The 16,531-nt window shown below is 37.1% G+C and overlaps 2 protein-coding genes across 2 annotated transcripts in view; one reads left to right on the top strand and one right to left on the bottom strand.

The window, feature by feature from the left end:
- Positions 1-47: 47 nt before the first annotated feature.
- On the bottom strand, positions 48-6,919 carry LOC107739820 (protein O-glucosyltransferase 1-like). The gene is made up of 11 exons (XM_016552028.1): positions 6,767-6,919; positions 5,757-5,847; positions 5,502-5,645; positions 5,261-5,396; positions 4,770-4,891; positions 4,637-4,664; positions 2,941-2,999; positions 2,669-2,836; positions 1,989-2,045; positions 1,083-1,622; positions 48-743 (listed from the first exon to the last, which is right to left on the bottom strand). Exons 1-10 carry the CDS (start codon positions 6,840-6,842, stop codon positions 1,466-1,468), a joined length of 1,038 nt encoding a protein of 345 aa, XP_016407514.1. The 5' UTR covers positions 6,843-6,919; the 3' UTR covers positions 48-743; positions 1,083-1,465.
- Positions 6,920-9,409: 2,490 nt separating this feature from the next.
- The window catches only part of LOC107739823 (calsequestrin-2-like), an 8,185-nt gene continuing 1,063 nt past the window's right edge, over positions 9,410-16,531 (top strand). Inside the window, exons 1-10 of the mRNA XM_016552030.1 lie at positions 9,410-9,814; positions 10,988-11,072; positions 11,218-11,318; positions 11,635-11,746; positions 14,916-14,989; positions 15,164-15,294; positions 15,391-15,436; positions 15,547-15,601; positions 15,700-15,800; positions 15,891-15,965. Coding sequence (XP_016407516.1) covers positions 9,578-9,814; positions 10,988-11,072; positions 11,218-11,318; positions 11,635-11,746; positions 14,916-14,989; positions 15,164-15,294; positions 15,391-15,436; positions 15,547-15,601; positions 15,700-15,800; positions 15,891-15,965 — 1,017 coding nt within the window. The 5' untranslated portion in view covers positions 9,410-9,577. The remainder of the gene's footprint in view (positions 9,815-10,987; positions 11,073-11,217; positions 11,319-11,634; positions 11,747-14,915; positions 14,990-15,163; positions 15,295-15,390; positions 15,437-15,546; positions 15,602-15,699; positions 15,801-15,890; positions 15,966-16,531) is intronic.

Below are 16,531 nucleotides of genomic sequence, written 5' to 3'. Positions count from 1 at the left end.
TTGCTTATCAAAATATAAAGGCATAAAGAAAAAAAACATGTTCAGCGTTTAAAAAACAGCTTTTATTGTTCATGATTACCTTTATTAAAACAACTAACTAGTTTGAGGTCATAAAAATGACTGAGAAAACTTTAAATCTACAGACACGGTGACAATTATCTACTGGAATACTAGAACATATTCAACATCTCAGTATCATTCAGCTATGCTTACATTCAAATGATCCTCTAGTGGCACTTAAGTGTGGAACCAAAAGTAACGTCATCAATACTTTACTACTAACACTGTTTTACTGAGGTTTTGCTGGTATTGTTCCATTGATAGTGACATAGAAGACATGTTCAAAATGGTGAGTTCATCCAAAATCACTAATCATAATTTGGATCCAGAAATTATATTTTACAACAAAAAGTAATTCTACACTTGATCAAAGTAATCTACTGACATTATTTCATGTAACAAATGTATTGAATGTGGTCTTATGGCCTAGATGACAGGATTCATTTGAACTGGCTTCAGTTTTGACACTTTAAATAACTAGTCCTAACTATTCAACTGAAATTACCCCATAAATCTGCAATGGAAAAATGTCTACAACCTCAAGAGGAGAAATAAAAAAGTGTTGCTTAAACAGTAACAATTCCACTAAGACCATGAAGCCATACAATTTTAAGGAAACATTTTTGGCAGGTCGTTGACTGTTATGTTGTTTCACAATCAATTATTTTTGCATTGTGCTACACCTGCATCAGATTTAACACCCCACTTCAAACTGACTTCTTATGACCTTAAGAACTTGTGATGAGACTGATGAATGCTATGGAGACACCAAGCATATTATAGCTGTGTAATATTTCTGACATCCAGAGGATGAGGGTCTGGACAGGTCTATTTTATAATTAGGCAGATCACTATATTTTAACTTAACTGATTTTAAAACATTCCTTTGAAGCAATATAGACAGTCTTAGAGACATTTGGCAGGATTCACTAGATTAACCACACAGAGCTGCCTTTAAACGCTATTTTCAGCTTGTTAAGATCAGTTTAAAGAGCAACAGAATGAAGAGCAAGAATCTACACCTGCATCAGATTTAACACCCCACTTCAAACTGACTTCTTATGACCTTAAGAACTTGTGATGAGACTGATGAATGCTATGGAGACACCAAGCATATTATAGCTGTGTAATATTTCTGACATCCAGAGGATGAGGGTCTGGACAGGTCTCTTTTATAATTAGGCAGATCACTATATTTTAACTTAACTGATTTTAAAACATTCCTTTGAAGCAATATAGACAGTCTTAAGAGACATTTGGCAGGATTCACTAGATTAACCACACAGAGCTGGCTTTAAACGCTATTTTCAGCTTGTTAAGATCAGTTTAAAGAGCAACAGAATGAAGAGCAAGAATAAAGGCAGACAAAAAGGAGGATGGTCTCCCCCATTATGATTTCCTCAGGTCAGAGTTCAGATCTGCTGGCTCTGTGGATGATCTGATTGTAATTAGATTTTCTCTTGGGTTTGTATTTGAGCAGCTTGCTGAAGTCAGTGAGGAGCCTCTCCCAGTAACAAGACACATCCTCCATACGGAGATGATTCAGAATAAAGCTCTGGCCCCTAAAGAAGTACAGAACCATAAATATTAGTATTAGCACAGACAATGTCTTAAAGGGACAGTTTAGCCAAAAATGAAAATTCAATGATCATTTACTCATACCTATGTTGTTCCAAAACTACAAGCACCTTTTTTCTTCTGCACAAAACAAAAGAAGCTAGTCTGAACAATACTGGTAACCAAACAGTTTGGTTTACCATTGACTTCTGTTATATGAACAAGAAAAACACTAAAACATTTAATATCTTTTTTTTTATATTCCAGAGAAAAAAAAGTCATACAGGTTTGGAACGACATGAGGGTGAGTGAACCATGACAGAAATGTATATACTAGAATAAACTCATTAAAAGAATGAACAATTTGTTACCTCACAGCAATTTCTTCTGCTACAGCATCATTTTCTTTCACAAACTGAAGCAGCTCTCTAACAACAGAAAGAAAAACAGTTTAGTTTTTAGAACATCAGCAGTTCTCTGCTGCTGTTCTCATTAACATTTCTATGAACACATCTCACTTGTTTGATGATAATTACTTTAACAGGTCTGGAACAATATGAAGGTGAGTAAACAGAACATTTCAGCTGAAGATGTTACACAGATTACATTTACAATATATTGCCTAATTGTTAACATTTCCTTTTCCCCTTTTGTCGTATATGTAAGACTGAAATTGGCACTTTGATTGCTCGTGGTCATGATATTTGATATAGAAATACAAATGTAACATACTTTTGTGAAATGCAAATTATTTTGAGCACTAACTTAGATTTGAACCCTTTGTCGTTGTTACTAGGCCCATTGATAAAGCGTCGCAAAAGTGTGAATGGAGATAATACCTTACACGTGCATGTAAAACAAAGACAATTTAGTTAAGTGTTTATAGGGTTATTCTGCAAAAACAACAAATTTCACCTCCAACGGCTAACATAATTAAAAGCACAGAATGTAAAACACTTGGACCATAAAATCACAACAGGGTACACAGGGGAAAATGTGTGTTAAAGAAAAGGGTGGATATCAGCTAGCCAGAGGAAAATGTTTAAGTTACCTCAGATCAGACAAGTCCTGTTTGACAGGAATGTAGTGAACCCAGGGCTTGAGCTGAGGGTAGAAGAACTCAAGCCAGTCCTCGCCGACATGAAAAACCAGGGATCCACACAGGAAAAGATGCTTCAAACGAAAGCTAGCAGCCACACCTCTGAAGTTAAAAAGGTATCTGACGGATAAAGAGAACAGACGATATATAACAAAATATCTTAATGGTGGTTCACTGTTTCAGTGCTATAGCTCATGAAAAAGCAGAAATGAGACCGGTCTTACTTGTATTCACAGTGGTCAACTAGAGGGATTTCTTTGGCTGGGGGTCTACCCAGAGTGTCCTGAGGAAAAACAACAAAACAAAATAGTAGTTCTGAAATGACTAGAAAAAACGTCTAGAGCAGAAAGATAAAAACAAACTGATTTTGAGTTTGCTGAAAATATTAAAGCACCTCTAGCATAGTCTCTAGCATAGTGTTTCCCAAGCCTGTATGCCCCTTAAAATCCAATTAATACGATACATATAAAACTGATTCCTAGGGTTGGGTATCGAAAACCGGTTCCAAATTTCCAAGAACCGGGTATTCGATAAGGCGCGTGCATTTCGATTCTTAACGATTCCTGCGTTCGCATTTTAATGTGATTTAAAACGATTTAATTGCAGGAACGAAAAGAACTTGCGCCTTGTTTGCGTGCAGCGCAAGCACAGAGAACTGCGGTCGCGGTGCGGGTTCCCAGTTTGTGTCCGTTCTCGAACCGTTCCGTGCATTGCCATAATAATAACCTCAAAAAAGGTTGTTCCGGGTCGGAACTGACTTCTTTCATATTTATCGACCAGTATGCAGAAAACTACGTCAGTATATCAACATAAACACAGCCGTTTTTGTCTTAAGTGAATGTAAACAGATGAGAAAGAAAACGCATGTACAGTATTTTTAGGTCTGCGTGTGTTCGGTGTTAAAGAGACAGCAACCTATAAACGCGCTGCCTGTCAATAATGTTTATCAAAGAACAAAAGAAAATCATTTACTGATCTTGACTGAATATATTTAATAACTTTAATTAATCTACATTTTATTTATGAAAAGAAAACTATGCAGTGTTTTAAAACTTTTAATTACAGTTTCTGTACCTGAGATTTTGTTCAGTTGTATTTATTTATGATATTGAAATTGATATTAATCTAGTTGTTTTTGCTGTGGTATTTTTGTTAAAAGCATAGGCAAAGTTCCTCTTGTAGGCCTAAGTGATCTGTAGGCTGCTGAATTTTGCTCATGTTACTCAGCTGCAACAGAATGCGTTGTAAACAGACAGAATAAATGTTTGATATCTAAATGTTTGACTTATTTTTTTGTATCGGATTTTTTATCTTATTGGAATCGAAACTAGGAATCGATAAGAATAGGAATCGATAACAATAAGCAGAATCAGAATCGATAAAATTCAAACGATACCCAACCCTACTAATATGTTATGGTAACAAATCATAAAAATTAAATGACATTTTGAATAGGGGTGTAACGATTCATCGATATGGATCGATACATCGATACGATGTCTGCCGATACGATGCATCGATGCCACGTGTAAAATATCGATATCTGTAGTAAAAATAGGCACCTTTATTTTGACACTGTCCACATTTTCACATAATGTCCGTCTAAGCATTACCGACAACGCGTGCATTCTCGTTCAAACTCACGTATCAGGACTCGATATAAGGACTGCCCGAAGGCACAAGGTGAGCACTGTTTACTTGTCTTTAACACTTTAATATTTTAAATTGATATTAATCTAGTTGTTTTTGCTGTGGTATTTTTGTTAAAAGCATAGGCTAAGTTCCTCTTGTAGGCCTAAGTGATCTGTAGGCTGCTGAATTTTGCTCATGTTATTCAGCTGCAACAGAATGCTTTGTAAAAAGACAGAATAAATGTTTGATATCTAAATGTTTGACTTATTTTTTTGTATCGGATTTTTTTTTCTTCCAGGGCCATCGAGCAGCTGATCTGAAGAGTGTGAACTAAACATTAGATATATAATGGCCTGAAATCGACTGTAATGCAGTTAACCCTCTGTATACTCTCAAGCATTCTTAAATCTTTGCTACCCACGTTTTCAGGTCATCCCTCATGAGGTCCCATCGGCCCAGTCCAGTGGGATAAATGGGCCATACAGCAGGACCTCCCTCCCAAAACGTCCATGCAGGATACATGATGTCCTGGTAGTCTGCCGTCTAAACAATGAACAAAAGTATAACTATAATGTTAAAAGACATTAATACAATTAGAGCCCTACTAATATTAATCCTACTCATATTAATTTTGTTTATAAACAAACCAAACACTTTTTGAATGTTGAAAATAGAATGTTCTATTCATGCATATTCTTTTACAAAAAATCTATATATATATTTTTTTATTTCTACATTAATAAAAAGTGAAGCTATGGGGTCAGTCAGTGTTAGTAATCTGAAGGCAGAGGCACAAAGTAATGTAAATTGCCTTAATATAATTAAGCAGGATATACCATATACTACTGATATACCCTACAATCAAATTAGTACATTGTTCAATTGTGCTAAACTTGGTGTGGTTGTACACACCTTACTGAAAGAAAGTACAGGCAAGACTGGCTGAACCCATCCAGGAACCTGTGGATAGTCGCGCACATTAATCACCACCTCCAAATCTGGCAACCGGTTAACCACTTTTAGGATGAAATGCTCGACACCACTGCATCTGCAAAGAAAGGATAAATGTCTGATATTCAACATCCATACGCACACAATAGGATCATGGTTTTACTAAAAAAATTAATTAATAAATAACGTACACTTCACCAACCTTGCTGGAAACATGCAGCTTTGTTCTCTGTACAATTTGTTCCCGATGATCTGGTAGTGCGTACCAACACCTCTGTGGACTGTGTCTGCCATCAACCCCTCAGACATGCCGTTTTTAAATGGCCTAAGGTCATCTTTCAGGACACTGCAATCAAAAGAGCGATGGAGGAAAGTTTACATTATACAGATGCATGCATCTGCAGTGTGTATTCTTTGGGAAGATCTGCTATGAACAAGGGCTACTTTATAAGTTGACCTGAGATGACAGCTGCAGTTCTCCTGACTGCATGGCTGGTAATTATTTGTGGCTTCTGTGATCTTCCTGATGAATGACTGCCAGCGTTTGGCTGATGGAAAGAGAGGGGGGAAAAAAAACAACAAAAAAAAACAATCTGTTCATTCAATATTTTTTCCTAAACACACAGATTGTTGACAGTTATAATAGTAAGACGTGCTGTATTTTCAAAACAGGGTTTTTGCAGGTTTTATGAGGGTAAATTCAAGACCAAAGAATAAATTAAATGGAACACAATACATCAATAGTGTCTCTAAATGTAAATAAGCAATACATAAGCTTAAAAATGCAATTTGCAACTGATCTCCATTACTTTTTAATTAATTTTACAAAAAAACCCGTACCCTCTGATCACACTGCAAAAAAGCAATGCTCGTCCTCAGTATTTTTGCCTTGTTTTCCACTGCAAATGTCTAATCATGACATTTTCTTGAGAAACAAAAGTTTTGTTTTCTGAGAAATTGTTTAAAATGATCAAGTTTGATCAAGTCAATGAGTTTATGATTAAACAAAAACAAACATTTGCCAGCGGTCTCAGAAAAATCGACCTAATTCAAAGAGGGAAAAAACATTTCATTTCCCCATCAAAAGATATTTATTGTTTTAAGCATAAACTCATATTTTGTTCTCAGAAAACAAGACTTCATGTGATTACGTTAATTCGCATCACAACTGAATGTATCTTCATTTAAGGATGTTTGGATTTTATATTGCAAAACAAGACAAAAATACTGAGGAAGATATTTTTTTTGTTTGGTAATGCATAAAACATGTAATGCTATGACTTTATGAATTTAAGACTTCTAAAAACATCAGATTTGCTGGGTCTAAACTCCGCTAATGCTAAAGACGCAGGTACAGAAATCTACAGTAGGCTATTAAGATTCAGATGTGAAAGTTAACTAATTAAAACGCGGCCGACCAAAGATAGACAATTGTCAGCATCAAATCAAAATTCTCTAAGTTCTCACCGTTATCTGCAAGGCACAATTCAACTCCATTCAGCAAAAGGATAAAAGACGGCATGAGCAGCCATGGCAGCTCCATTTTTCTGTATCAGTTAAGCGTGACTGGCTCGATTTGAGGAGAAGTCGATTAATGTACTAGTATGGTCTGAAACTAGATTAGAAGTCCCCACTTTGACATAAAGGCTATTAAACATAATAAAGTATTTTAGTGGATCTCTAAACATTGGAGTAACTAGGGAATTTTAGTAAAGTAATAATGCTGCCCTTAGTGATGGCCGCCATGGGACGCTAAAGTGTTACTCAGGGGCTCAAATTCCAATTTAGCCTCGCAGTTACTATAGTAGTGTATAACGTTACATATTCTAATTACGTTAGCCCACTATTGTTGCATTATTAACATAAAAGTTGTCCTTTCATGTGCTGATCTCGCTTGTTCTTGCCCCAACAGACTACACTTCACATAGCCTGTAGGTGGCACTTGGGCTTCGTTTAATGGGTGGTTATATCAAACTGTAAATCAAAATGCAATAGGCTGCAGTACGGTAATTGACTATATTGACTATGAGGGGATAAAATAACTGTGTGTGTGAGTGTGTGTAGATACAATATTTTGGGGACAAATTCTAAGTGATCTAACCCAGTGTTTCCGTGGCAATCAGTAGGCTAATTTCTAATGAAGAGACCAATTTATATGACAGATTTTAATGTAGGCTTTTATTCATATGATATAGCTAGTTATAATAGTAATTAAACAAAGTTTTGCTCACTCAGTGTATTTTTGATTTTACAGTTGGGTAATTTTGTTGCAGTAGCACGATAGCTTGATTTAAAACTTTGAATTGAATAAAAAATTACGAGGCTAAGCAGTTAATAATAAAATAAGAACAAATAAAGAAATTACTAATGACAGCACAAATAAAAAATAACGATAGGCCTACAAATGAAATAAATTGCGTTTTAGTTTTTCAGGTAGGTCTAACAAACAGTAGGGCTATTAAGAGATTAAAAAAAAAATTGTTTTACCAATTATCCAAATAATGTTTAATCCTAGAAAGCTCACTCACATGGGCCGCGAGCGACTGTGAGGGGAGCGCACACGCATAGAGCGGGATAATACGCAGAGCGTCACACCACGTGAAAGTGAATCCTGAGCGGTGAACTAATTTTCGGCAGCCGAAATTTCAGTGCATCTCTATTTATTGGCGACATCAAAAATGGATATTATATAATAGCTGCTTTTTTGAACATTTTAGCAATTTAAAAATATTAAAAAATGATTTTTTACACGGCACCCCTGCTCTCGACAGACGGCACCCCGGTTGGGAAACACTGATCTAACCAATAACCCCTGACATCCAGGGACATCCTAATTTGTAAAAAACGATATATAAAAATAAAGAAAATAAAAATCTAAAAAAAAACAAACAAAAAAAAAAACACAACAACAAAAGGAAAATTCCTGGAGGGTTAAGGTTATAGGTTATAGTAATTATATTTAGCTCAGTATAAAAGAAGTCTATAAAATAGTGCAGTCTCACTGCATTGTAACTGTTGCTATATTGTGGCATGTTTTCAGGTTTAAATGTTGAATGTAATTGCCTTTCAGATACTTCTCTCTGTAATATGCTTCTGTACTTTATTTGTCATATAAAGATACATTCCCCCTGGGGGCATCTTGCCTCCTTTCATATTTTTAATTTTTGTGTCATTACAACTAAACTGTTAACTGTTTCAATTTGATTCCTAGTCTGTTGGGTCATGCTTAATGATCCTCTACATGCTAAACTTATGTAAATGTGTTACAGTTTATCAGTATACGGACATTGTTCTTAAGGGGGCTTCTTCACCCATCTTACCCTCCTAAAATGAGCCAAAATCTGGAGATTATGGTTTCGTCTTTTATTTTTATTTGAATGCTATAAAACTATCTACCTGTTCTGTCTTCCTCCCATCGTTTTTGCCATCTGCTCCTCATCTGATGCTCTTATTACTGTATATTTTACATGTATGTCTATATCTCTTTTCTTTGCAAAGTGCTTCTTTGCACACCCATTTGCTATCTTCCCTTTTACTCTCATCTGAGCTGGTACCCATCATCTAAATCCATACAGTATAACCTTTGTATCATTCAAGATGTCTGATCTTCTGTCAAGATGCTCCCAGTGTTAACCTGTATTCCTATTACACTCTCAGAAAAAGAAAAAAAACCACAATAAAAGCTGTCACTGGGGCGGCACCTTTCGAAAGGTACAAATATGTACTGTTAAGGTACTAACATGTACATTTTAGGTACTAATATGTACCTTTAAAGCACTTATGTACACTTTAGGGTAAATAAGGTACATGTGTGCATTGTACTTTTTTTTCTGAAAGTGTACCCTAACTGTAGGTACACAGGACTCTTTTCATGTGTTCAGGTGACCTATATTTTGATTTTTGTTCTACAATGATTATCCTCTACATGTTGAGAGACGTGTGCTGTCATTCCCTATGGTACTCATGTCTGTCCTCTTTTTCTTCAGATCATGATTTATTTTTAGCCTTTAAATGACTGGGTCACTAAAAGAGGCCTAAATTCACCAGGGGAATACTCATTGGAACATCTCTCAAATATCGTATCCTATCATGTCTTTGCCTAATTGTTGGGAAGAGGTGAGGTGGCAGAGGGAGGAAGAGAGCATAAGATGTTTTTTAGTGCTGAAGAACTACACATTGAGTCTCATTTTGTTGGTCAGCCTCACTGTCCTGCAGGATCTTACCTGGACTCTTTCCAGCAGTCTCTTCTTTTCATTCACCTGTTCAATCATTGCTACTATGCTGTCTGTCTGGCTTGTCTTGGTTTCCTGCATGGATTTTCTCCTGTACTCTTCTGCAGAGGAGGGTCTGGAGTTTCCCAGTTTCGATGGCAAGGACAGAGTTCTTAATGTCAATGAGAGAAACTATAAGAAGGCATTAAAGAAGTATGACATGATGTGTTTGCTGTTTCACGAACCCCTGCCTTCAGATAAGGAGCTCCAGCAGCAGTTTCACATGAGGGAGATGGTTCTGGAGGTAAGAAATTATTGCAACTGAGGAATTTGGTGGATGAATAAGGACAGATGTACTGAATGGTATATTTTTAGAACAGACCATCATATGTATTATGATGAACTTTTATTTGGGTGGGACGAGGTCTCACACACACAACATGTGGAAACTGGTAGGAATTTTTTATTATTAATTTTAAATTCATTTTAATTAAATAAAAAATAAAAATAAACAGTTTAGCTTTAATAATTAATTTTAATTTGATATATAAAACAGGAAATTATATCAGAGAAGACCCCTGAATAACCTTTGTGTCAAAGTCATAAGTCTCTTAAAATATCTTGTAGTTTCAAATTTTCTGACATGACAGGGTTAGTTCAGGTTGTAAGATATTTTTACCTTTTTTAAAAATATATTGCAAAACCTAATTAGAATGGTTAAAATGTGTACACTCGTATGTTTTCAAGGTGTATGAAAAATATGTATCAGTTTTTATTGGATGGTTATGTAAGGTACCTTTTTGAAATGTAACTAAATTACATTTGTATTTAAAGTGGTATGAGAGTTTTTGGTATGATATAGTTAGTTAGCTTGGCACATTCATTTAAAGTACATTTTTAAAGATTTTTTTCTTCTTTTTTCTTTTGGACGCTAACCATTTGTTTCATTTTTTTAACCCAATTTTTTAACCTAAGTGATCCGTGGAACATGCATTAGTACCCCCGGTTGGAAATCATTGACTTAGAAAATATGCTTGAAAATACTATCTGAGTCTCTTCAGGATAAGCAGCTGAGTGAAGTACTATATGAACCTGAATATCAAAAATAGTTTCAGATGCTCCATATAAAATGCACCATAGAGTAACAATTGGCTGCACCAGGGTGTCAGACTGTACATCTGCTTTCTGTGTCTACCTGATGTGCAATTTAGTGTAAAGACTGACCTGATTTTGAGGCTAACAAAGGCTCCACAAACACCAATGCTGGGTTTACTTATGATAACAAAGTTAATGAAGTATAGATTTGACTATATGCAGATATCAGCCATACATTACACAAAACTTTTCCAGGTTTAAGACTCTTTAGATATACTGTGAAAGCGTTGGCCCAGACTAAATTGGTATTATATAGACAACAGTTGTGTATATAATTCTCACACTATGAATGTACTGATGTGTCTCTTCCATGCATCACCAGCTTGCTGCTCAAGTTCTCGAAGACAAGGATATTGGTTTTGGATTGCTAGACTCACATAAAGATGCTAAGGTTGCCAAAAAGCTTGGTAAGAGGCACTGTGCTAATTACATTGCTTTTTAGATAAAGTTTTCTTACTTTACCGTTTCAGTAACAAACATCTAATATGTCTTGGCATTGTTGAGGTTTGACACACAGCATCCTCACTGAATCATGTGATCTTTGTCCATTAGGTCTGGAGGAGGAAGGAAGCATCTATGTGTTTAAGGATGAAAGAGTGATTGAGTTTGATGGAGAGCTCTCTGCAGATACACTGGTTGAATTCCTGCTAGATGTGAGTGAAATTTGTGCATATACTGTGGCTGTGCTTTTTGATATACTGTTTAAACAGCTTTTAAGATTATGGATCTTGCTAACATGGCTCTCTAACTGCACAAGTAGTAACCTACAATTGTTACTTTAAAGAGTAATTTCTACATATTAATCCTATATAAAGTAGATTGGTGGTATAAATTAATGTATTAAAGTTGCTTAAGCAATATTAAATACATTTTCATTTTTATTTCATTTTTTTTTTACATATAAATAATGTTTCTGACTTAATTTTTCAGTTAATTTTCATAATGTGTGTGTGTCACATCATTCTTCAGCTGCTGGAGGACCCAGTGGAGTTGATCAGTAATCCCATGGAACAACGTGCCTTTGAGCGAATGGATGAAGACATACGCCTTATCGGCTACTTTAAGGGCGAAAACTCTGAACGTGAGTGGCTTTTTTGCTTACCAATATACTCTGCATGTAAAATTATGATTTTACGGCTATGCTCTAATCAGCAGAGTGTTTAGGCACCACGCAAACCACTCAATTGCTTGAGGCCCCGTGGTTCAAGTAGGCCTCCCCAGAACATGATTTCTATCAAAGGGGACCTCAATAAAAATATAACAAAGAAAAAAGGAAAGTGTGAAAAATCAACTCAAACTCAAACCAAAATGTGATCTACTGTGACGGTATCCCGCTTTTAAAAGGCATGTCAATGTGTCTTAACATAAGTCCAAAAAAGGAGGGAAGGAGGGGGCTTAGGAAGAGATTGTGGAGCTGGCCGAATGGACCCCATGGACAAGGTAGGACCCAGGGAGAAGATGATGGCAGGAGGAGCCAAAGAGTAGATGTCAAGAGGAGTCAGGAAGTGACCCCCAACAGGGCCACTAGGATGCAGTACCATGGCGGAACCAAAGGAGGGAGGAGACATGGTGTAGTCAGGAGCCCGACCAGCTGAGGTGGAGACAAGCCCAGGCAGATACTAAATAATGAGCCAAAGACCCAGGGAGACTCCTGAGACCCTGAGGGCCAAGGCTCCGGCTCACAGGATCGCAGAGGAGATGGGGACTCGGCAGGCCAGGCCAGAGCTGGAGGCAGTGAGTACTGAGTGAGTTGGAGCCGGAGGGAAGGAGGAGCCTGGCAGAACAAGAGGGATGGAGGGATGAAGTACAGCCAGAGGACTGGAAGACCGTGGTGGAAGCAGGTCAACGACTGATCAAGCCAGAGCCAGAGGGACAAGGGAGCCTTGTGGAGTCTGAGGAATGACGGAACTCTGTGGAGCCCAGGGGGAGCCGAAGGGTCAGAGGGTCAAAGTGGAGTCCAGGCCTAGGAGGCCTGAGTGTAGTGTAGCCAGGGGACAGAGCTGGAGACCAGGAAGCCCCCCGCTAGTGACTCAGAGCAGGTGGATGGAGGCACTGATGGAGGAACTGAGGGACTAAAGGGATACAGTAGAGACAGGGCCAGAGAACTGGCTAGATTTAACAGAGGAGGAGAGAGAGAGCCTGGGCGGGAGCAATGTCACCAAAGGAGACTTTGTAATGGTTAACAAACGAGATTCAGGGCTAGATGGAACCAGCAGAGACATAGAAGATTTAGGGTTGGCCGCAACCAGCAGAGACATGGGAGATTCAGGGCTGAGCAGAACCAGGGGAGATACAGGAGACTTAGGGCTGGGCGGAAATAGTAGGGAAGCGTGGTTTTGGGGAATAAATCCCCATTTAATACCACAGAGGCCAGCTGCAGCTCACCCTCAGCGATGGGAGTGTGGGTGTGGCTCCACTCCATGCCCTCGAACTCCATGAGCATGCCCACTGGAACACACAGTGTTGCTGGCTCACGCACCTGGTCAGACTGGTAGGCCGGCTTTGACCTCTGGGACAGATGTGTCTGCAGGCTTTGGCTCCATAGAGGGCATAAGCTCTGGCACATGGTCTGTGGCAGGCATCAGCTCTGGCTCTGGGTCTGCGATGGGCTTTGGTTCAATTTCCACAGAGGTATCAATGATTTGCTGGACTTTGGGTGGGTAAATATCTTCCTCTCTCTTGCTGATGGTGAAGGGGGATCTACATTGGAGCAGGACCCAGTTCACATATTCCACAAACGTCTCTTGAGGAGCATTTCCAGGCAGGCATCTCTTTACCTGAGTGCTGATTCCTGCCCTTGCACACAGTGTCTGTTGTCATCATTATGAGTGAGATGAGCAATGTCCAAAAAACTCTGTTTGTACTCTTCAAGGGAGCAATCTCCCTGGGAGAGAAGGAGCTGCTAGATCCATATGTAGGGTTCCATCTTTCTGTCACGGCATGGTTGTAGCAGGGATAAAAGTGCAGGATCTAATGGCAGCTGTCTCAATTTATTCAAACACTCAGAAATAACAAAGTTACTCAGGATTCTCAAATATCAAAACACTTGAACAGACTAACCAGCAAAATGCGAACAAATATGGCACAAAGACTGACAAAAAACAGGCTAAAAATAAACAAACAAACAAGTGAAAGCAATGAGAAACAAGTCTGATGAATTAATCAAACATCAATGGTAACTAAAACAAACAAAGGAAACAGAACAGGAAACTCCAAACTCAGGACTCAGGAGTCCAACTCAAACTCTGACCAAAACGTGATCTACCGTGACACCTAGTGAGAATCAGCAAAAAGTAGAGAAAATGTAATGCAATCATCCATAAGTAGCAATTTTGAAAATGTTCACATGATATGAGGACAGTAATCTTTAATATCATTCAGCAAACTTGAGTGTTTTTAGGAAATGTTTAACAAAGTATGATAAATTATGTGTTATAATTAGTGCGTGTTTGACATGAATTATGGCCAAAGTTTTGTTATGCCTTTTCCAAACAAAATCTTACTGAAAGCAAATTTTTTGAGATATCAACCTCAGATTTGGAACACAACTTGTTTAGATTTATGGCTTTGGTTTTCTTGCAGTTTTAGAGTAAAACATGTTTTGGAAAATATATATTTGAAATAAAATTTTAAAATAGTATTTTGGTTAATTTTTCATAATAAACATATAGCTTTTTCACTAAAAGTGTCTTCCAAGTGTCTTCTTTAAAAAGAGACAAAACGTAAGACTGTGCTCCAAAGCATTCACGATTTACTACAGTTTAAGTTGGAAATTTCATTTTCAGGTCTATGTGCTCAAAAAGGTAACAAACAAAGGTAATAAATGGATCACTATTCCATAAAATTATTTATTATCATAAAATCCCCCTAATACAAAATATTAAATAAAAAACACTATCAATCTAAAATATAGTACATTAATTTCATTGAGAAAGAAAAAAAACAGGGACTATGATAACCCCACAGACTATTAAATGCTGCCTAATTGGTCAAAGAGATCAGCACAGATATAGAGCCATTCCCCAAAAAGGCACAGCAGAAAAAACGGCAAAAGGGCTTAATTTCTTTACATGACTGCTATTCAGCTTTTATTAAAAATCCCATTTTAGCTGGGAAGGCTTTGCTGTGACCTCTGGTTATGTTGTGAGAGCAGTAGCTGCGTGGTGCTTCAGCACTGCCACCGTTTACCATGTTATTACAGTTTTTTAGATTTGTGTTTATATTTTTCTTACGTTCTTTTTGTTTCTCAGATTATAAGGCCTTTCAGGTGACTGCAGAGAAGTTCCAACCATATGTGAAGTTTTTTGCCACTTTTGACAAAGGGGTGCGTACAGTCCGTTCCTTAACAATAACAAGAATGAAAACCATGAGATGTGTTATTCTGGTATAGAAGAATGTGTATTTATAACCACAAGAGTGAGAGGATACTTGTGCGTCCTCCATCTTTGAGGAAAAAGGATTATGTATTGGCTTCATTTGTAACGGTTTCATGCTGCAGGTGGCTAAACAACTGACACTAAAAATGAATGAAATCGATTTCTATGAGCCCTTCATGGACGAGCCTGTCACCATTCCTGACAAACCCAACACAGAGGAGGAGATAGTGGATTTTGTCAATCAACACAGAAGGTGATATCAGTGGCATCCTCAGAACTTTGCCATTGTCAAAGATCATCTAAAATATGAATTTTCATTCTAAAAACACAGTGTTTGATCTTCACTCAGGCCTACTCTGAGAAAGCTTCGTGCTGAGGACATGTTTGAGACTTGGGTGAGCAAGACTGGATTGTGGGAGTGTCTGCAGGCCCATTAAAAGTTAACTGTCAATTAAACGGCTGTTGGTTCTTTACTTGAAGTGATCTGTCTCTGCTCAATCAACAGGAGGATGACATGGACGGAATCCACATTGTTGCCTTTGCTGAGGAGGAGGATCCAGGTTTTCAATTCTTTACAACAGAGAACAAGCTGAATTAGTAGCACAGAATGATTGTCTTAATAGCATTTAATTTGTGCTTATTCCTTTTTCATTCATAGATGGTTATGAATTCCTGGAAATTCTAAAGGAGGTTGCAAGGGACAATACCAAAAACCCAGATCTCAGCATAGTTTGGATTGATCCTGATGAATTTCCTTTGGTGAGACGATATTCCATCCATTTCTACACAGTGTTTCGCTGCTTGAACGTAAACATTGTGTCCATATTGTAATGGTTAATTTGTCTTCAGTTAACTACATACTGGGAGAAAACCTTTAAGGTGGACCTTTTCAGACCCCAGATTGGTGTGGTGAATGTGACTGATGTAAGTAACAATTTCATTTGAAAATGTCTCTTCATCCTATATTGCGATGTATGACACATCATACCATTTTAAGGGAAAGCTTCACATAACATATTCATGATCTACAACACAATAAACCATATCATTACACAAGTGTAACAACTGCTGAAATATTTTACTTTTACAATCAAATAATATACAGAACTACATAATAGTACATAACATATACAGAAAATAATAATTATATAATATACAGAAAATAATATAACATTGCTGCACAAATTTGAAAACCATATGCTTCATAATTCATTAATGCATTCATTTATTTATTTATTCGTTCATTAGTAAATACACACAGTAAAAAATAGCTTGAATAATCTTAAAAGATAATTTTCTATTTTTTTCTTAAAGGGTTATAATTTTTTTTAAGTCAGTTAAATAAAAAAAGTCTAATTTGAATTCGAAAAGAAGACATCCCTCATTCGCTTCTAGTTATTTTATGTAAAAAACAGTCTGTTATGCTGCTTGATATTGCAAACTGGTGTTTCTTAGCATGTTAAAGTATTATGATAATTGAATGAATGAAT

Source organism: Sinocyclocheilus rhinocerous, unplaced genomic scaffold (genome assembly GCF_001515625.1).
Source record: "Sinocyclocheilus rhinocerous isolate Xijiao unplaced genomic scaffold, SAMN03320098_v1.1 scaffold1306, whole genome shotgun sequence".
In the NCBI taxonomy this organism is placed as follows: Eukaryota; Metazoa; Chordata; class Actinopteri; order Cypriniformes; family Cyprinidae; genus Sinocyclocheilus; species Sinocyclocheilus rhinocerous.
The sequence above is the reverse complement of the archived record's forward strand: the minus strand, read 5'-3'. Positions and strand labels throughout refer to the sequence as shown.

What these genes read in the sequence shown, in the direction of transcription:
- LOC107739820 (XM_016552028.1), bottom strand. Translation starts at nt 6,842, where the DNA reads ATGGAGCTGCCATGGCTGCTCATGCCGTCTTTTATCCTTTTGCTGAAT. An exon ending in AACTGCAGCTGTCATCTCAG is followed by an intron (nt 5,646 to 5,756) that starts GTCAACTTATAA and finishes TTTTGATTGCAG; the next exon opens with TGTCCTGAAAGATGACCTTA. An exon ending in GTTGACCACTGTGAATACAA is followed by an intron (nt 2,837 to 2,940) that starts GTAAGACCGGTC and finishes TTTATCCGTCAG; the next exon opens with ATACCTTTTTAACTTCAGAG.